This window comes from Epinephelus moara, chromosome 16 (genome assembly GCF_006386435.1).
Source record: "Epinephelus moara isolate mb chromosome 16, YSFRI_EMoa_1.0, whole genome shotgun sequence".
Classification (NCBI taxonomy): domain Eukaryota; kingdom Metazoa; phylum Chordata; class Actinopteri; order Perciformes; family Serranidae; genus Epinephelus; species Epinephelus moara.
The window spans coordinates 46,947,933-46,970,253 of record NC_065521.1 but is presented as its reverse complement, the minus strand read 5'-3'; the positions used below and the strand labels follow the sequence as shown (position 1 = coordinate 46,970,253).

Sequence of the window (22,321 nt, the reverse complement as noted above, 5' to 3'; positions counted from 1 at the left end):
CTTAAGTAGCCTAGTTGGGATGGGGTCTAAGAGACACGTTGATGATTTAGATGAAGAAATCACTGCGGTCAATTCTTGAAGAGAAATCGGGGAGAAGCAATCTAAATATATATTAGGTTTTACAGCTGTGTTTGAGGTTAGATAGGTACTATCTGAGGACAGGAGGTCATGAATTTTGCCTCTAATAGTTAGAATTTTGTCATTAAAATTCTGCCATTGTTAGTGGACGGACACTGACTCTGTGAACAGAGTGGTGACATCACAGCCTGATTCTCTGCCGCAGCGCTCTGTAACGTTCCTGTCAGTCCCTGAGACATAAAACATGCTGATATTTCAATGTTATGTTCACAGCTTATTTCTGCTGCCCCCAGGTGGCTAAAGAAAGAAGTGACTGCAGGTTTAAAGCTGTCGTTCCTCTGTTTGTCCACCAGGAGGAGCAGGTGAGCTCCACCACGGTGCGTTTCAGGAAAGTCCAACACGGGCTGGACGACGCCGAGGAGAGAGCCGACATGGCCGAGACGACCGTCAACAAGCTGCGGATCCGAGTCCGCGAACAGACCAGCAAGGTCGCCATGGTGAGTCACAGTCAGACGCTACTGATGCTGTGTCTTTGTACGGTTAACGTTGAGCATTTCTAACTTCCTGTTTTGTTTGCAGATCGCTGAGTGAAGCTCCGCCTCCTCCTCACACACCGTCAGTGTGTGTCTCCTGTTTGTGTGGCGTTTGGTTGCTGTGTTTCAGTCTGATGTATCAGCTTCTGTATGTAATCATGTTTCATTGTTTCTCCACTGTAAAGCTGTTAGGCTTGTACAGGAAGTGCCGAGGGCAGCGAGTACGTACGAGCAATCCTGCGCAGTCTCAGCAGTGTGTGTGTGTGTGTGTGTGTGTGTGTGTGTGTGTGTGTTCAGCTCCAAAGGGGAGAACATGATGTTATCTTCGATCACTGTCTGTTCATCAAATATAAAAAAGCTGTGAGTAGGAGACAGCGTTTATCAGTGGGATACATGGCTGTGGCTATTTCCTGGAGGCAGTACATACCAGCACAGACTCAGTCTGCACCAAACATGGACACTGACCCTGATCTTCTTCTTCTCCTCTTCCTCAGTCTCAGTGAAATCTTTGCTGCTTGTTGCTGAAATAGTTGAGGGATGTTTGTGGATGTGAGAGTGGAGGAGGAAGTTAAGACGACCGGACAGGAAGTGACTAACGACTGCTGCAGAGACAGTGGCTGTGTTTATATGAGCTACATTATATTTACATGATGTTTTTAATACGTTAAGGACAGTGATGTAAACATGTGTCAGAACATACTGACAACAGTCTGACACTCTGTTAGCGCCTAGCTTTGTTTCAACAGCACGTTGAGTCCATCAGGCTCTCACCACTACAGTCAGCTGTTTCCAAAACAAACAAACAAAGGGATGATGCTCTGACATCAGGGGTTACTGAACGGGCCTACCAGGCACAGAACCAGGGGCCCAGAGTGTCAGGGGCCCCCCTGGTCTTCACCGCAGTGACCACAGATACAACTTTCCACCTCATTAGCTTTGGTTTCTGAAGCTGAATTTGGGCGTCATCAAGCGAATCAGCTCATTCTGAAGGGAACCGTTCTGATCACTCGCCATCATCACACAGTGTCAGTGAACAGTAGGAACATGACAGCAGATCACATCGAGCTCTGTGTTGTTTTATTACACATATTTGTTTTTATGAATCAAATATTGATGATTAGAAGACAGTTCCTTACCTGACTTCTCCGTCCTCTCTCTCTAACCTGTAGAACATGACACACCCACTGATGACATCACAGTAACACCTCAGGTTCCCACTGGGAACCAAATGTACAGACTAACAAACTAAATTGTTTTCATATTCATGTTAATATTTAGGTGAGTAAAGCTGCACGAAACCCATTTCATGTTGGTGGACAAGAGGTCAAAGACACAAAATGACATCAGACAGGTGTGACAGCTCTGAGGTCTGTGTGGTTGCTCAGGTGTAGTGGAGGTGGTGGAGCCCTCTGCATGTCTGTGGCCCATCATCTTATGATCCACACCTGTCTGTTAACATTTAGCCACAGCTTCTTTACATGATGAAACTCCAGGTCTTCTGCCCCCTGGTGGTGACAAAGGGTCAGGGTGCCTGTCTTCAGACTGTATGTCACTGCACATGTGTGTTTTACTGGAGTCCATGTTTCTGACTCAAAGCTTCAGTGTAGTGACAAGAAAAGAAAAATAAATACCTTTTGGTGTTTGATGAACGATGTGTTGACTTCTTTAACAAACCATGAAGGTATCCAACAAAACAGTTACCATGACGACACACATACAAACACACATTTACGTTTCTATAATCATAAACCTGATATTCATTAGTAAAAAAATATCCTGCTGAATAAAACCTGTAAGAATCATAAACATTTGTCTCAGAGTTTATTTTCTGTAATAATCAAAAAAATAAAGTCCAAATGAAAAATCCTGCTTTTTGAACCAGGGCAACACTGACTCTGTTCCAACCATCAGCCTGATGGTGACACAGGAGGAAATGTCAAGTGTCACCTGAATCATTAGGGTCTAATGGTGATGAATATATACAGGAGGAAACCCACGCTGACACAGGGAGAACATGTGGGAGCACCAGGAGGAAACCCACGCTGACACAGGGAGAACATGTGGGAGCACCTGGAGGAAACCCACGCTGACACGGGGAGAACATGTCAGAGCACCTGGAGGAAACCCACGCTGACACAGGGAGAACATGTCAGAGCACCTGGAGGAAACCCACGCTGACACAGGGAGAACATGTCGGAGCACCTGGAGGAAACCCACGCTGACACGGGGAGAACATGTCGGAGCACCTGGAGGAAACCCACGCTGACACGGGGAGAACATGTCAGAGCACCTGGAGGAAACCCACGCTGACACAGGGAGAACATGTAAACTCCACACAGAAGGGCTCCCCCACCCTGGGGTCTGAACCAAGAACACTCTTACTGTGAGGTAAAGGTGCTAACCACTGCACACCGTGCCACCTCATATACATTTAACATGACAACATTCACAGATCAAACAATTGACAAATTAAAACACAAAGACAGACAAACTCTGAGCAGGAAACAGGTCTATGTTTCATTTGACACTTTATTCACAAACTAAAACCAGAGACTATCCTCAGGTCAGCGGGCGACTGTACAGGTGTGTTAGATCAGTATTAACTGGCTGCACACGGCAGGTTCACATCATGTGACCTCACTTCCTGTCCAATCCTCTATTGGTCCATTCATCCCTCCATCCTCCAGTCAAAGTGCTCAGCAGTTTGTCCTTCAGTGTGTGTGTGTGTGTGTGCGTGCGTGCGTGCGTGCGTGTGTGAGTCTGTCCGGATCAGGACCAGGACTTTCTGACCTGAAGTCTCAGCTGGTCCAGGACGGTGCGATTCTCGTGCGAGTCTTTAGAAAACACACCAAAACATTTACAGATACATTCAGAGACGACCAGGAGCTTCTTGTTAGCGAATAGCACCGCAGAGCCAACACATGAGGGGTTAAAAATAAACAACCTATGGACAACAGAGCGTTCGGCTGAGCTCACACAGGAAGGAAGTGATCACCTCAGACACTCTGACACTGTCAGAATCAAACCACTGTGATGATGTCATGGTGCAGGCTGTGTCTTCTTCCTCACATTGATAACTGGACGTTGCGTCACGTCACTATTGTTGGTGTCAGAATCAAAGAGTGAAGGCTGATCAAACGCTGCTGTTACCACCTACCTCCACTAATCAACCAATAGAAATGCAGTATTATATGATGCACTGATTAGCGCTAAACCCAAACAAATGGACGGACAGCAGCTCGCCAAAATGCTCCTAAAGAAAAGTGGCAATGCAGTAACACGGTGTCCTCACTGAACGTAACCATGTGTGTGTGTTGGCTAAACGTAACCACATGTGTGCGTCGTGTAGTGACGTAGTGCTTTTATTTTGAAAGAGACTGTATCAAACTGTACATTTCCTGTGAAAACAGAAGTGTATTTTGAAAACAGACAATGCATGTAACAGGCTGAAGTTGACACGGCGTCCCAGAATGTCAACAACCAACACACCCAGGGTACCTTGGACGTCATATGTTAATGACCAAACGAGGTCATGTGACGAGGTCACAGTGAGGATGATGCGCATGATATCAACCTGCAGACAGAAAACACCACCGGTTTGTGACACAGTGATTATCTGTTCTCTGAGTGTTGCTGAAAGGCATTGTGGGAGCTGTAGGAAATGACACAGTGAGGCAGCAGTCGTTGGGACAGAGCTGCACCAGAGACCCTTCAGCAGTGGGACCTTAGTGACAGTGTGAGTGTGTGAGAGGTGATCAAAACACTGACACACATCTGATGTGTTTAATTCAAGTTTAAAAACAGAGGATCAGATCTGATCTGTGCTGTGTCACATGACGAAGGCAGGAAGTCACATGACCACCAGACGTGTGCAAAGTCTGACGTCTGCTTCTTGTGTGAATCCAGTCGTGTTTTTCTACGCTTCTATTTTACATCTCTGAAGTTACACGTCCTAACTTTAACCCTTCAGACCGGTCGGTGGATTCAGTGAAAAATCTGACAGTGGAAAAGAACAAAGAAAGATCAGGTGAAAACAGGTGAACAGGAAGTGACAGCATGTGCAGGAGGAAGGAGACTGGACGGTGGCGTGTGATGGTTTTCACCAGTAAGAAATAAAAAAGGTTTTTTCAGCTTTAACTGGAAACCATCGTCCTCCATGGAACATCAGTGACAGTGACATCATCATGTCGTCCTCTTTTGATTGGCTCACAAGACATGAAGAGAGTTCAAGTTCCCACAGTCTTTTTTTTTTTTTAAATCCTTGTTTGTTCTTTTTTTGTTTTTCATCCAAAATGTTCTCGCCGTGGTCTCTTCAGGGCTGCCGTGTTGCATCGTGGGAACTGTAGTCAGTCACCAGGTTAGTACAACTGTAGCTCTGTCGTCAGTAAAGCCATCGGTCACCACGGTAACCAACACTCAAGTTAGTGGAAGAAATAAAACATAAAAAACAAAAGACATGACATCACAGTTACATCAGCAGTGATGTCACAGTGTTTGACATCTCAGTCTGAGTTTAGTAACAATAAGAACATGGCGGACTGGTCCTTTAACGTCTTTACAGACTGTTAGAAAGACTAAATATCAACATGTAAAACAAATATGGCCGCTGGGAGGTCACCTGAAGAGGAGGAAGAGGAGCAGGTGGAGGACAAGGAGGACGAGGAGGAGGAGGAGCAAGATTTGAGGTTTTGTTCTATATGAGTTTTACTCATTTTAATTGGACGATAAAACTAACCTTAGATTTTCAGATTTTTAGACTGAATTGTGAAAAAACATTAAATTAATGATGAAGGTGGCGGGAAAGAAACTAAACAGGAAGTGTTGCTTTCTGTCGCTGTTTGTAAGGGGCGGAGTTCTGGAGACAGAAAAGTTAAACCTCAGTGGGTGGAGCCAAAAACAGTTTACTGATGATCTGATTTTCGCTATGAACTCTGTTCAATCAGTTTAAAATGGGTTCTGGTGATTTAAACACAAACCAACAGCAGAGACAGAACGGCGCTCACACCTGCGTCTGTCCAACACGTCCTCACTCACAGCTCTTACAAACATCAGTAAACTATAAAATGAAAGGAAGTTTTGCTGCTGAGAAAAAATAATTCATTCACATTCACCAAGGTGGAACGTTAACTTGTAATGTTACTCAATGCATGAGTTGATGACGTGAATCCATCAGCACACCTTAAATTTCACTGTGACAACTTTGACCATCACTTTAGTTTTTATATGACACACACTTTTAGTAATGACTTTAAAAATATAGATTAATTTGGAGCGGATTATGTGAAGGTCATATATTCTAATCCTCACTTCCTGTGGGCTACAGCAACACTAAACCCCTGAGCTTGCCTGAGAAGGACTAAATGCACAAAGCTGCTATTTTTAAATATCCCATGGAGAGAGACTCTCACTGCAGCCTGTTCTATTTTGTTCTGAAAATGTGGGCGTGCAGCCTCGTTCTGTGGACGATAAACCAGGTGCAGACTTCCATCTGTGTCACCGCTGATGAGGAAATACAGCGAGTGCTGGACGGAGCAGTGAGTGACAACAACCCCGCCCACATTTAAGAGGACTGTCTGAACACACCGAGGGTCTAGGTACCATGTCTGAAGGCTTACTGCTGGTTCTACACTGAAAGGGTTTGGTGGAGATGAGGCTGATGTGCCTTGGTGGTCGTTAAAGGCCTCTGCACACTGAGTCCGTTTTTTCGGATGCGTTTTTTAATCCGTCATCTGAAAATAATCATCATGCACAGAAACCTTTCACACTGATTCTGATGAGTTTTATTTTTATTTATTTATTTTTTTTATATACTTTATTAATCCCCCTGAGGGGAAATTCAGTTTTTTCCCTCTTGTTGTCATTAACACACAGGACAGGTCCGAAAGACACACACATGCACAAACAGGACTATTTGTTCTACTTGTTATGAAAAATCGCCACACGAGAGAAAATGAAGACACATTTCCTCCTCTGCCTCTCTCCTCTGGAGTCACCTCTCTGACTGACATCACTTCCTCCCTGTTTTTCATTTGGCACCACAGCTGCATGAAGGTCCACATCCTCCTCCTCTTCACTGATTCAGTCAGACGTCTCTAACGACTCTGACGGAGGAGAAAAACACAGGAAATTGAACCTGTTCCAAAAATGTAATGAAAGACTAAAGATTGGGACTCAGTGTGCAAACATGATGAATACAATGTGAAGTCATATTTATTTTTAGATGTGCGACAATTTTGGATGATAAAAAAGGACTCAGTGTGCAGAGGCCTTAACACTCGTGTCCAGTTTTGATCCGATCACCCAAGATGCATTTCAAGATGTGTAAACCAGCTAAATTACTGTCATGAATAAAGAGCTCAAACTTGTCATCTTAAATACGACATCATGGACACTCAGCTGAAGCTGAAACATGATCTTCGTCAGAAACACTGAACTGAACGGACAGATTGTTTCACCTGTTTAAAGGAAATCAGACTCAAAGTAATCAGATTACAGACTGAACCAGGAGTATCAGAGAAATATCTGACTCTTAAATGACCCTGCTGATGTTTAACAGTCGTCTGTGGACTTCATTCACCCCGCTCTCCTCCTCCTCCTCCTCATCCTCCTCTTCATCACCACCGTCCTCCTCTCCGTCCTCATCCTTGCCTCCTTCCTCCTTCCTCTGGCTCCTCCGCCTGAAGCTGCTCCTCCTCCTCCAGGGAGAAGATAGGAGCTGAGGAGGAGGAGCAGCTGATGAACAGTGTTTCGTCCCAGTGTCTCCCTGAGCAGCGGGGTGGGAGGGGCCAAGTGATGTCACAGAGATGGCAGAAGCTGATTGGCTGACCGGTTGAGACAGAGGGGGGCGTGGTTGTCGACTGGTGCCGCCGCCGCTTCGACGACCACGCCCTGCTCCTTCAGGCTGCTGTGGGTGGAGTCAGGAGCCTGCTCCGACCAATCAGGAGGCTCAGCCCTTCCAGCCGTCCCAGATCGGACCTCTGCAGCGACACACAGAGACCACAGTGAGAGTGTGTGTGTGTGTGTGTGTGTGTGTGTGTGTGTATGAGTTACAGACAGAAAGACAGACAGACAGACAGACAGACAGACAGTGAGCTGCCAACATGCAGCAGCAGAAGCATCCTCAGGTTTCCACGAAGAATTTGGGGCCAATTGCACAAAACACCTTAAGATTTTCCTTAAAGTCCTAGTTAAGTTTCCTCAAAATAAAATCAGTTGCACAAAACACCCTTAAATCTTCACCTTAAGGTTCTCTTAAAATGTTCACTTAAGTATTTAAGGTTTTCTCCTGGTCTTGGTCTGAAACTTAAGGAATCCCTCGACCGCTGTACAAAAGCCCTTAGCAACCAAAGCAAGGTTAAAAAAACCCTTAAGGTCCCTCTGACTCTGTCTTAACTGCAACATGACGAGTTCATGATGATAAATAAAGAGTTCTGCGACCAGGAGAACCACTTCTGATTTTAACCTTTAGATTCGACTGAATTCATGTTCTGTTTCCTGAGGATCAGATTTACTTTGTAGTTTGTTCTTTCTCTGATTGTATTCCTCCAGAAGTTTAATCTTTTCTTTCTCTGACCACTCTGGGTTCTTCTCTTCTTTTCTTCACTCTCTAACTAAGACGACTCAGTGAGACGATAACAAACAAACCAGTCTCCATGGAAACTGTTAACGCAGTGAATGAGTTTTTCTTTAATTAAGGAAACCCTCTGTGCAACTGTGTAAGTCCCTCAGCTAAGGAAAAATTAAGCCTTAAGTGTCATACTTTGGAGAAAACTTAAGGTGTTTTGTGGTCCCAGGTTTGTTGAGGCTCAGATGCTAACAACAGCATGTTAACATGTTTAGCATTGTAAACAGTGTTTCCCATGATCATCACCAAACCAAAGAAGAAGAGTCTGAACATGTCAGAGATGACATCATTGATCTGCAGTTGTCACTCAACCTACAGCAGGAAACAGCACTTCAAAATAAAAGCTCTGTGCCAGAAATTCACTGTACTTCAAAATGAAGTTGTTGGGTTTTTTTTTTTTTTTGCTTTTTTTGTTTGTTTGTTTTGTTTTTACAAACTTGACATGTTTGTGAGTCACATGTTCAGAATGAACCCACGACCCTCCCGTGTGGAAACACTGCATGACGCCATCATGGCACAAATCACAGTGAGCAGCGACCCAGCTCGCTAACATTAGCTGGTGGGATTAGCCCTCTCCTGCAGCCGACAGTTTGTTCAGCACCAAAGGAAATCATTTGCCAATTGATTTGAAGTTCTGAGTGACGACGACACATGAAGCGAACAGTTTATAACACGGATCAGACACACATGAAACAACCTTTAACATGTCACTGACAGTTCATCATGAACAGCAGGTTGTAATCACGCTGCTCTGAGTCCCAACAGTCCATATATTCCTTTGGTGCAGTGTATGATGGGACATCGTGATTGGTTAGAGACCGCTGGTTATACACCACTTTTCACAATGCATTGTGGGATACTTTGAGTCCACTGTATAGGGTAGAATAATTCACACTGTACGTTCAGACAGAAATACGATATGCTGAATTCACTATAGACAGAGCAGTGACGCAGACAGACAGGCAGTTAGGCCGGCAGTTAGACAGACAGACAGACAGACAGACAGACAGACGGACAGACGGACAGGCAGTTAGGCAGGCAGACAGACAGACAGACAGACAGACAGACAGGCAGACAGGCAGACAGACAGACAGGCAGACAGGCAGACAGACAGACAGACAGACAGACAGACAGACAGGCAGACAGGCAGTTAGGCAGGCGGTTAGACAGACAGACAGACAGACAGACAGACAGACAGACAGACAGGCAGACAGGCAGTTAGGCAGGCAGTTAGACAGACAGACAGACAGACAGACGGACAGACAGGCAGTTAGGCAGGCAGATGGACAGACAGGTTTAGTATTACAGCAGTAAGCAGAACGCAGCCAGCTGATCTACAGAGAGGAAGACTCACAGGGTTCGAGACGATGAAGGTTTCTTGATTCGCGGCCACTTCCTCCTCTCAAACACCCTGATGCAACAAACACACACCGTGTTACACACACACACACACACATGTACAGACACACACTCTGCTCCGTCACCAGCAGCCATCAGCTCCATCAGGAAGTCATGCAGCATTCAGAGCAGGAGAACACACTGTCACTCTGTGTGTGTGTGTGTGTGTGCGTGTGTGTGTGTGTGTGTGTGTGTATACCTGTAGTCATCGAAGCTGCCGTGTTCCCGCCCCCCTGCTGAAGAGACACTCTGATTGGTTAGTGAGCAGAGGCCACCTGTGTCTCCACCTCAGAGAGATGTAATTTGACATCTTAATTTCCTGACTTTACTTTTCACGTGAACGCATCATCACTGACTGACAGGGTGCAAAGGATTCTGGGATATAGAGGCTGTGTCAATGAGCAAGCTGTGTGTGGACCTGCAGACAGGTCACTGACTGGTATGTGACAGGTATGTGAAACGTCAGTGACAGGTATGTGACATATCAGTGACACGTCAGTGACATGTCAGTGTGAGCTCAGTTACAGGTCAGTGACAGATATGTCACACGTGAGTGACACGTGAGTGACTGGTCAGTAACAGGTCAGTAGGCTCGTTCGAGATGAACTGCGCCTGACTGCATCGCTAATGCTATGCTAACAAGTTAGCCTGCTGATAGGCTGGAATATTGTTCACTAACAAAAAGTGAGGCTAACACCTGTGATCAACACATGTCCAGCCAGTCATGTTGACCCTGAATCATTTGTTTATGTTTTTCCAAAGACCATCATCACCATCATCATCATCACCATCATCATCATCATCACCATCATCATCATCACTCTGTGGATCCAGGATCATTTGTTCATGTTGACATCAACACAGTGGTGATGTTCCTGGATCAACTTAAAACAGAAGCTGATGTCTGTCTGAGAGGACACAGGAGACATGTCCTCACACAGAGACAAGCTGCAGACTGTGAGCCATGATCGGCCCCTGGGCCAGACTTTGGACACCACTGTACTGGACCTTTAAAAATTAAAAAAGATTTCCTGAGCAGTTTTCACTAGTGGAAGATTTGAATCCATTTTAAATGTACTCATGCTGTAGATCCACCGTGTGGGACAAACAGGAAACAGGTTCAGACTGACAGGAGTCTGTTCACTGCTACTGGATGACACAGTCTGATATCATGGAGTCATCATCACACTGCAGCGTGCAGGAGTATAAGGTGTGGGTGTGTGTGTGTGTGTGTGTGTGTGTGTGTGCGTGTGTGTGCGTGTCCTACCCTGCTCCAGTGAGCGTGTGCGGGGGTTACACTGCTTGTGTCCCCTGCAGCCTCGGAGCTCCATCAGCTGAACGTGGAGCTGGTTGAGGACGGTGCGGTCTAAAGAGCTGACGGCGTTTATCAGCTGGAGACACACAGAGGTCAGAGGTCAGAGTTCAGAGGGGACGGGGTTAGGGACAGAGAAATAATGTGCAGAGCTGTGACTGACGTCTGAACCACAGGACAGATTCATAGATGTTGAGCAGGCGACATGTTTCAGGTGATCTCCAACAGATCCGTCTGATTTATTCAGTCTGTGTCTCAGAGGATTCTCACAGATTCAATGTGTCGTCAAGTTCTGCTGCAGACATGACAAGTTAAGTTGGTTTATACCATGGTGTGGGTCTATACTGGATTCTGATTGGCTGCAGGGTGTCTGTTAAAAACAGATAATGGACACCTAGTTCTGGTGAAACTGTCTGTTTACTGTTCTAAGTTACTGCACCGCCCACATAACAGTATCAGTGTCTGTAATCTGATTACAGTTCATTTCCAACACTGAGAGTAACATGAGTCCTTCAGTCCTGTGAGCACCACAGGATGGAGACTGTAGCGCCCCCTGCAGGTTGGACAGTATAAGTGTGAGCGGGATAATGGCCTCTGCTGTGCGTCAGATGGTACAGGCCTCCATGTCAGCCATTAGAAAGTGATAATGGACGCTTCATCGAGCATCACCCCTTCTCTTAAAAAGCAAACCTGCTTTGGAAATATAATCTGTGATCAAACAGTCTCCACTCAAGGTTCTCTTACGAGTTTTTGTCCAGAGGTTTCGACCATGAGATGTAAATAAAAGCCAGTAAGTGAATCTACCAAGTGATTCAGATATTTTGTTTTTAATCTCTTCTTTGAGCTCAACCTCAAATCATACGCCTGAGAGTGTGTGTGTGTGTGTGTGTGTGTGTGTGTGTGTGTACCTGGTATGGGTCTGTGTTGAGGTCAAAGTACTCCAGGAAGCCGGTGGCGAACTCACAGAACAGGAAGTTGTGGGTCTCGTTGATCGTCCTCAGACACCAGTAAGTGTTGTTGTTGGCGCTGGTGCAGGCGCAGAACGGACCCACTGCAACACACACACACACACACACACACACACATTATATATACATATCACACACTGTGTCTCTGGTAAAACAGCATATTGAATACAAATATCAAATGTGTGTGTTTGTGTGTGTGTGTGTGTGTGTGTGTGTCGTACATGTCCAGTATGGCGCAGTGTGCCAGTGCTGGTTGTCGTGTGTGAAGCAGGTGAGTCCGGGCATCGAACATGTGTCGTTGTTTCTGATCCTCTTGATCATCTTCCTCATTTTCTTCCTCCTCTTCTGCTCCTTTAGAAGCCACGCCTTCTTGTCCCGAGCTCCGCCCTTCCTGCACACACACCCACACCCACACCCACACACACACACACACACACACACACATCATCATCACCATCGGCAAATACACATGGAACCCTCTGACATGTGATTTCCTGTTGGAGTTCCTCAGGGTTTTGTTTTGGGTCTTCTAGTCTTGGTTAGTGAACGATTGAGCTTCTGTTTGTATTTCTACACTTTCATGTCTCCACTGAATCAACCTGTGACTCTGCGCTCTGTGAGAACTTGTCTTCAGTTTCCTCATCCTTCAGTTTGTCACAAACATTCAACATCAACACATCTGGAGATACAGAAAATCTACTGCTTGTTAAAACAAGTACAAGAGTTCCCTCTGAGACTGAGCAGAAGTATGAAAAAGCATAAAAGGGAAATACTCAAATAAAGTACTTGGAATTTGTACGTCAGTACTTTACTTGAGTAAATTAACCTTCTGTCACAGCCAATCAGCTGCATTCACTGTCTGCTCCTTGTTCATAGTCTTTGAGTCTGACCTGAACGGGTGTCCTCCTCCTCTGAACCTCAGCTTGTTCTTCAGTTTGGATTTATACCTGAAACACACACACACACACACACAGCAGCTCAGGATTATTCTCCTGGCTCCTTCTTCGTTGGTATCTGACTGTGGTGTGTTTGTGCCTCATGTCTGACTTACAGGTATTTATTACAGTCACACTGGAGGGGGCGGGCCTTCTTCAGGTGACCTCTGACCTCTCTCAGGTTCTTTATCTTGGTCTGCAGCGTCTCAATCTGACACACAGAGAAAACGTTCAGTCACAGGTGAAACAGAGACGGTTAGTGATGGAATATAACTGAGTACAGAGGACACACCTGAAGCACCTGTACTTTACTGAGTCTTTGGTTTTCATACTTTTTTGCTTCTCTTGTTCTACATTTATCTGACAGATTAAGATTTTTATACACAAAACAATATTAATAATTGTAATGTAAAATTAATAATGTTAGTAATTGTAATGTATCAGTAACACTGTTGAGGCTAAACAACACTTTGGGCTCACTGTGAGGAACATCTCTCCATATTCCTACTGTTTTTACAAAGCAACCAATCGATCGATGGATCAACAGAGACAATAATCAGCAGATGAATCCATAATGAAAACAATCAGTAGTTAACAGTTAAAATGAGCTCCACCCCAAACAACTACAACAGTTTTAACATGTTTAATACTTTAAAAACATGTTACTGATTCTACTGAAGTAACCTGTACCAGATTACTGCAAAGTATCTGAGTACTTCCTCCAGCTCTTGGTTGAGTGTTACCTCGTGGTCGATGTGCAGCTTGTGATCCTTCCAGGCCTGCAGAGACTGATAGACTCCTGTATCACACCTGACTGTGGCGTTGGACAGGATGGAACATCTGCAGGTGCATAACATTATCATTAACTGTGATAATTAACACATAAACTATATAAACAGCAGTCTGTAACAGGAGCTGACATTTATGTTTTAATGACAGAGCAGAATTCACACTTTCCCCTGAAGGTGTTAGTTTATGAAACAAAGATTATTTTTCTTAATAATTCACAGCTGCTGATGGGACGTGTCGCAGCCTCTGTCCATCTGTGCTGATGATTCTCATTTACAGGAGTTAGTCAGGATTCATCAGCTGTTACACAACGTTTCCTTCAGACCACACACTCGAGTTAAGTTACAGCTTCTCCATCATAACATACTCATTAAAGGCTGCAGCCAAGAGTTTAAGGACACTTAAAGTGCATCTGTGTAAAGCTGAGTCTGACAGGCTGAGTCTGACATGTCCTGAAACAGAGAAATCTTCTGACACCACCTTTGGAACAAAGCTGCATTTGTTGCCCACCAGTGGTGAGCTGTTAAATCATAGTTTCTTTTACTGAGTTCAAGCATGTATTAATTTACACACTGTGTTATCCACAATAATGAATCAGAGCAGGCACTGTGTAGAGACCACAACGTATCAGTGGGTCACTCCTGGTAACCAGCACCAGGGTTGTAGATCTGAACTGAACACACTGAGATTGAATCCTCCATATTTGTGTCTGGGATTTTGGAGGATGTAGAAACCTTACTGGGAGAAATCCAGTGAAAACCATTCACATCTTTTAGGCTCATTCCAAAACTTCTGTCTGGTTCAGACTCCATGACGTTTGTCACCAGTCTCTGTGTCACATCAGGTGATGGTGGAGTCGTAAAATCGTGCCGTGCCTTGACCGACAGACATGACAGACTATACGTTGGTGCACGACCAATCATCACTGGTCATCTTTCACGACGTGTGTGATGTCATCAAATTATTATTGTCCTATTTTTATTATTATTACTATTATTTCAGTCACTGTGTCTGTTCATGCTCCAGTTGACCTGTTACTGTAACAACAGAAAAAGTGCCAGCAGGTGGGCGGAGCTACATTTGAATCACTGAATCCTCCGCAGGAAGTTCCTGCAAATGTTTCACAATAAAAGCCTGTTTAGAAAGTGAAGGGATTCTGGCTGCTGAAATGATAATGGGGCTTTTTAATTTGAAACAGAAACAGGAAGTGTTGCGTTTGATTAAACTAAAACCAGAATGCTAAATGGTGTGGTGTGTTTGAGATGCAGCTGGTAGCCTCTGCAGCTGTGCTGAGTAAAGGCCCAGACACTATCTGTGGGTTTGATTCCTTTATATCCTCCATTATGAAGCAAGAACATTCTTTGCTAGCTTGATTTTTTTTACTCTGTGTGCTAACGTCCCTACAGGAAATATCTAAAAGGCTGGGCTGTTGTTGTACAGTTTCCACGGCAACAGATCACTCTATGTTCCTATTGGTCAAAGTGACGGCTGTGATGGGAGAAGTCGTGGAAGACAAAAAGAAAATCAAACATGCTAGACTTTCTGTCAGGACGTTGTGGGGCGTCCCAGACGTGGTGTCAGTTGTCGTCTACTATGACACACTACACCAGATGAAACCATGGGTTATCATGTACGACACTGTTTGTCGTTCACAATCCGAGCCGACACCGTACGACGCTGCGTCGAGTTGTAAATCAGGCTGATATCATGAAGTTTGAACCCGACATCAGAAGCTGTAGTTCTCCAAATAAAATACAACAGTGAAGCTTCAGTTCACAGATCTGTGACTGATTCATACGATGATTACTGATACTGAGTTCCTACAAAAAAAACTGTACAATCTGTTTTTGATTACATAGAAATAAAGATGAAGTTCCATAGTTCAGTTTGTATGATGTAGAATTTTAGATGGATTTCCTTTAAAGAAGTGTAGCTTCAAATAAAACTGTCAGGAAATACATTTTATCATCAAAATTCATTCATTCATTTTTCTACGAATATTTCAAAAAATCACAGCTAACATGCTATTAGCCTTTTGAAACTCTGATGCACACACACACACACATACACACACTCACCTGTGTGTGACCTTGTGGGAGTTGGGCGGGGCCACGACGTTGGGAACTCCTCCCATCCCGCTGAACTCGTCCTCAGGCTCGTCTGTTATTGACTGAACCCAGTTGGCCCCGCCCCCCAAGCTGTGGTTACCGGGATAACTGTTGGTCATGGACACGGAGCGGCTGTAACGGTTCCTGGAGTAACTCTTCAGGGCTTTAAACTCTGTGACACACACACACACACACACACACACACACACACACACACAGAAGGATCAACAACACACAGATGTTTCTGAACGATGTCCGTCAGGCTCTGAGAGACTCATGAGAGAATAAAAAGGTGACGTGCAGTTCTGACGTCAGACACTAGAGGTCAGCATCACGTCAGGAAACCAGGTGAGCTGACTGAAACACTGCAGAGGAACAAGAGGTGTTTCCTCCTGGAGACAGAAACTCAAACACACTGGAATAAAATATAATTCTGTGAGTTTGTTTCTATTATAGTTAAATGTTCACACTTACAGCCTCAGCACACTGACGATATATTTTATTTTAATGTTTTATATGTTAAGCACTGATGTTAAACACAGTAGCACAACGCACATATTATTTCTATTCTAATTTATTTTATTACTTTATATTTACATACTTTTATTTCATACTCTAATTGTTACTTATTATAATTCTCTAATGATCTATTCTTTACATCAGAGCAACTGTAACGACTCATAACTTCCCCTCAGGGATCAATACAGTGATTATTAATGATCCACTGCGTGTTTAAACTCAAACTTCAATAGTAAGTAAACACAGTGACGTGTTCCTGGGAGGTAACCATGGTAACGATGACAGGCACTGTCTAGGTGTTTATCAGAGCTGCTGATTAGATTAATCAACAACAGAAAATTAACTGGCGACTAATTTGACAGTCAAATAACAGTTTAAGTCATTTTCAAGCAAAAATCAAAAACACTTGATGGTTTCATGAAGTGAGAGTTTGATTCTTTTATTTGTCGTATGATAATAAGCTGATAATAAGCAGATTTTGGATTTTTGAACCGTTGGTCAGATAAAACAGACCATCGCAAGAACATCACCATGAGCTCTGCGGGACAGTTTCATGATATTCTGAACCTTTTTATTTTCATAACAATTAATCAGTTAATTAAGAAAATAATGGGCAGATTATTGGATAAAGAAAATATTGATTAGCTGCAGCCTCAAGGACGTTTTTAAATCGTCTATAAAGTGATATAAAGTGCTGTATCGCAGTTAACTGGACATGCTCAAGTGTCTTGAAGTGGTTTCACCTCTGATCCAGGAAGCTTCGTCAGTTCTGGGTTGGTTTTAACTGAACTGAAGATGCTTCCTGGATCAGAGGTGAAACGACCTCAAAACACTTCAGCGTGACCTTTAGCGAATCTTCACCAACATGATCTATAGAGTCCTAATGAGTTAGCATGTTAGCACTTCCTGTTCCCTGGTGACTTTCACCATCCGCTCTCCGTCAGTAGATACTCCACTGTCGGTTTCTGAGAAGATGAGATTACAGATCGCCATCACGCCCAACACGACATCACAGCCTCGCTGTGGTGGTGACGTTAAGTCATGTGACCGTGGTGTAGTTTGTTTACAGCCTAACATTAGCTGTTTACTTTCTACCTGAAAGCAAACGTTTGTTTATTTGCTGCAATGATCCAAAATCTAAAAGAGACATCCTGTTGGCCGTTTGATGAGGGAACCAGGGCGATGCTAACCTCAGGGTCGGATTACAGAAAAACATCATCCCTGGAGTGCTCTGTATCTCATGGCACAAGTGCATTTGGGGCGTGTCCATCTCCTCCTTTGCCAGTTACATGGTGCATAATCTGGGCACAGAGTCAGGAGCACGAGGCAAAGGGTGTGTGTCGTCTTCCATTTCCTTTAGAAGCCAGGTGTGTCTGCACCTGATGCTTTTTACATGGAGGACTCTGCAGATTGGAGCAGCGAGCGGTTTTCTGCTGAGAGTGCAGCGGTCAGCGCGGTGATGTCACTGCAGCAAATATTCAAAGACCTGTAGTTATGAACCTGACAGAGGAAAGAGAGCTAAACTTTTAGCTTCTGAAATAATCAACACAGTGACGCTGCTCCTTGTGTATACATGTGCACAGTGTGTCTCTGCAGCTCTGCTCTGATCTCTGCTGCGTTCACATTTTACACAGTCACTGCAGCAAATATTCAGACTAAGACCTGTAGTTATAAACTTTACAGAGGAAACAGAACTAAACTTTCTGTGCTGTGAAAATGACTGTGTAGGTCTGAAACTAGAAATGGCTGCTGTGATGACAGTTAGCAGCGGGTGTGTTTAACAGTCTCTGCTGCCCCCTGCTGGACTGAACCATCAACACTCACTCTTCTTGGAGAAGAAAGGTTTCTTGTTGAACGGTCTCATCGTGGAGGGCCGCGGGCTCAGAGGTCGGAGGTCACGCAGGTTGCAGTCACAGGCATCAGGGTTGCGGTGGTACAGCTGAGACTTGATGCTGAGTGGACGCTGACGACTGGCCATGCCCCTCTGGAAGTTCTTAGCCCCTCCCCCTTCGTTTTTACATTTGAAGAGGCGGAGTTTACCCGTGGCGTCCTCCACACACTGCCACTTCTACACACAAACACACAGACACATACACACACATTAAATGTAGTGTCAGATCTGTGTAACAGTATAACAGTCAGCTGATGGATGAGCCACTGATGAAACGATGACTTCAGGACTGATCAGACGCTGAGCTCCATTTGATTTAAATTTATCAGATAATAATAAATCTGACCTGATTCTTTTTACAGAAACTAAACTGCAGTGTGAGTGAGTTTTACTGGTGCGCTGTGGGCGGGACAGAAAACACTGTGGTCAGTCTATGTGGCTATAAACTGTGGCAGCTGATATCGAGGTTTGAGGGAAAAATGGATGCAGCACAGTATGGTGAAATTTAGCGTGGCGATATTGTATCGACACACGGATGCCAAGTATCGATCTTTTATTATAAACATTATTCATTTTTGCAAATCCACATTTTAATCCAACTTTTGATCCTAGAATAATAGAATTAGTTGGTTTTATTTGGAGGTTTGTTTCCTGGTGAGGTTAGCAGAGGTCTCAGTCAGAAGTTCATCAGAACAAAGATGGAGGCACCAGAGAGAGAAATCAGAAATGTGCCGTCGGTGTTTAAATCAAACATCTGGACTTATTTTGGATGTTTTACCATAGACGGAGGACTTGGACATGACACATGTGATTTACAGCTGTGTCATTTGAGAATAAAACACGAACATGAGGGCTGACCTCACAGGCCACCATCCAGAGATAGCGTTAGCCGCTGATGGCCAAGCTAACGCTAAAAATCACCCAACACTGGACACACTGAGCTCAACACAGCTACCATCAGAAAACAACACAGTCCATCACCTACTTCCTGTGAAAGATCTGCGTCCATTAGGGATGGGCAGCGCAAGCAAAAACACTATTCGAAAATCGTGGCAACTATTCGACAATTTTTCGAATAATCTCAATTGCATGCCAAATAAAGGGGGAAATAAGACGGCGAATAGTAATAGTCGCATTAAAAAATAGATTTTTCAAAAATAAAACGACTATTCGAAATTCGAAAATCGTGACCCATCCTTAGCATCCATACAGCGCCGCTGAAGCCAAGGCTTTTGTTGCATGCTAAAAACATGTGAACACAGGTATATGACTCCGCCCCCACTGCAGACCTCCTCTAGCAGATGACACTTCTAACATGGGTGTTGTCATTCAGTTAGCAGGATACCTGCATGTGACGTGTTTTTCTCAGGTCTTAATCTGTCCTCTGAGGGGGCGTTAAATCTGCCCACAGTTCAGTCTGTCAGGATCTGCAGGTGTTACGACGCTGTTGCTCAGTCTGTCTGCTCTGTGTCACACTCTGCTGCAATACAAATGATTAAAGATGAACAGACTGAAAACTTTATCTGAGGCATGGACGTCGGAACTATTTTGTGAGGGGGTTGCGGGATTTTTGTTGGGAGGGGCGGGGGAAGCACACACACTTATCAATGATTAAGGATTTGATTTGAAGTTATTTTATAATAACATGCAGTTATAAGAGAACTAGAATGGATGAACCCAGCATCTTTATTGTTAAGAAAATGAAACTTTGATAACTAAATCAAGCCATTTAAGGAACATAACATTATTTGTAACCTTGAATGAAAAAAAAGAAAAGTCTGCTCTCCTGACTCAGAGCTTTCATGCATTTCCAAAAGTGGACCTTCTCTCAGCTGACCTACTGAGGAAGATGTTAAGCTGGGTCGAGACATTGCTTTCATCCATAAGGTCACTGTGAGCGTTCATAATGGCCAAATGTGTTAGTCTCTCCTGCGTCATGGTGTTGCACAGCCAGGTTTTCAGCCTGCGCAAGGCTCAGAAAGAGCGCTCGGATGCCGCAACAGATATGGGCAGGGCCAGACAGAGCTTAATGAGCTTCTCCACCTCCGACAGCATGGAGCGGATTTGGGGCTGCAAGGTTTGCAGGATGGACACAACATCCTGGATGCCAAGGCTACTGTATGTAGTCAGGCAGGCTGCATATCACATCAAAAGCATAGATCTATGCATTAATGATAGGAAAGAGATAAATGTAAGTCAGACAAATTGAGTTTAAATTCAGATTCTTTATTTTTTTAAAGCGTAACGCAGTGGGTAGGGAGGCTGGGGTGCGGGGGTGCGGATGGGAGCACCCCCCGCACCCCTAGTTCCGACGTCTATGATCTGAGGAGGTCAAACTGAGGCTGACTAAGTTTTCCTTTGGGGAAAAAAGGTCATAAATCGTGATATATTTTATCACAATAATATCATATCATGGGTCCTCTGGTGATTCTCAGCCCTACTATTATCCAACCTGTTATTAAGACTTATTAAGACAAACAAGGACAGAAACAATCAATATGTCCTACAGACAGGTGGATCCTGCTCACCTCTCTTCACCTGGCTGAACATCAGAGAACCTTCTGATGTCAAAGTTCAGTTAAACTTAACAAAGTTGGATTAATTCATGACTTGAAGTGTCTCGTTCTTGAGCACCTGTGGGATGAACTGAACGCAGCCTGTAAAGAGAGGAGCATCAGCCCTCCACCATGACTGACACCTGCAGATGATCAGCAGGTCGGACTCTGCTCTGAGCATCAGTTTGTGTTGTGACTGTGCAGCAGTTGATTATCAGGAGCTGAACACGTTCCTACTTTCGCACTTCGTTATTACAGAGTGACAAATGCCTGAGTTGTTAATCACACACACACTGCGAGTCTTCTCAGGCTGTTTATCGGAGCCATCCAGCAGCCGGCAGACACTGTTGCTAAGAGACTAATCAACTGGCTAAAGGGATTTTTCGACAAGTGTAATTAACTTCAAACAAGCGTGAACACACACGCACAAACACACACAGCGACATGGCTCTCTAAAAGTTTCCATCTTGATTCTCTTCACGTCTCGTCTCTTTGATTCGGCAGCTTTGGGTCCTTTGTGTTGTGTTGCTGCGAGTCATTACTGCCGTTATTGTATCTGTCAGCTTTGTAGAGACGACATCTGGTTTTCATCTCTGAGACAGAATCTCTCTCTGTTCTACTCTGCTTTCTTTCAACTATCTCCGTTTGTTGCAGGAACAGGAACCATCACTGTTTCATCTGCACTTATTCTGTTCTCAGGACTGGTCTGATTCCACAAAAGCTCTAGATCATTCTGGGAAGGAAAATGTGCTCATGTTTAACATCTGAACAGAGAGCAGGAATTTAATGTAAAGTATCAATAATTATCGGAGTTCGATCAGATCAACTGGATCAGACATAAAGTGACCCAAAGTAACACGACTGAGTGATAGGGTCAGCAGGTGTAGCTGAGGAGGAAAGGATCAGGATCAGGAGCAAAGTGAGTGAAGAGAGGGGTGAATAAAGTCATGGGACCAGATGTACAGTAACACAATCTGTAGTAAAGTGACAGAACTGAGAAGAATACGATCAGGATGGGAGTAAACTAAGAAGATCAGAAGTGAAGAAGGATTAGGACAAGGAGTAAATTAATAAGATCAGGAATAAAGTAATGGGATCAGAAGTAAAGCACCTGGATTGGGAGCAAAGTAATAAGACTGGGAGTAAAGGAGCAGGATCAGAAGTAAAGTAATGTGATTGGGATTAGAAGGAAACACTGTGATGGGAGTAAAACACTGTGATGGGGAGTAAAACACTGTGATGGGGAGGAAAACACTGTGATGGGGGTAAAACACTGTGATGGGGAGTAAAACACTGTGATGGGAGTAAAACACTGATGGGGAGTAAAACACTGTGATGGGGAGTAAAACACTGTGATTGGGAGTAAAACACTGTGATGGGGAGTAAAACACTGATGGGAGTAGAACACTGATGGGAGTAAAACACTGTGATGGGAGTAAAACACTGTGATGGGGAGTAAAACACTGTGATGGGAGTAAAACACTGATGGGAGTAAAACAGTGATGGGAGTAAAACGCTGTGATGGGAGTAAAACACTGTGATGGGAGTAAAACACTGATGGGAGTAGAACAGTGATGGGAGTAAAACACTGTGATGGGAGTAAAACACTGT

At 44.2% G+C, this 22,321-nt stretch overlaps 1 protein-coding gene across 1 annotated transcript in view; it reads right to left on the bottom strand.

Moving 5' to 3' along the window:
- Nucleotides 1-3,122: 3,122 nt before the first annotated feature.
- The window catches only part of LOC126402489 (extracellular sulfatase Sulf-2-like), a 37,931-nt gene continuing 18,732 nt past the window's right edge, over nt 3,123-22,321 (bottom strand). The window contains exons 9-19 of the mRNA XM_050064516.1: nt 18,089-18,332; nt 15,716-15,917; nt 13,592-13,688; nt 12,965-13,059; nt 12,804-12,860; nt 12,135-12,304; nt 11,854-11,996; nt 10,901-11,024; nt 9,833-9,866; nt 9,590-9,646; nt 3,123-7,588 (exon numbers count right to left, since the gene is read on the bottom strand). Coding sequence (XP_049920473.1) covers nt 7,558-7,588; nt 9,590-9,646; nt 9,833-9,866; nt 10,901-11,024; nt 11,854-11,996; nt 12,135-12,304; nt 12,804-12,860; nt 12,965-13,059; nt 13,592-13,688; nt 15,716-15,917; nt 18,089-18,332 — 1,254 coding nt within the window. The 3' untranslated portion in view covers nt 3,123-7,557. The remainder of the gene's footprint in view (nt 7,589-9,589; nt 9,647-9,832; nt 9,867-10,900; nt 11,025-11,853; nt 11,997-12,134; nt 12,305-12,803; nt 12,861-12,964; nt 13,060-13,591; nt 13,689-15,715; nt 15,918-18,088; nt 18,333-22,321) is intronic.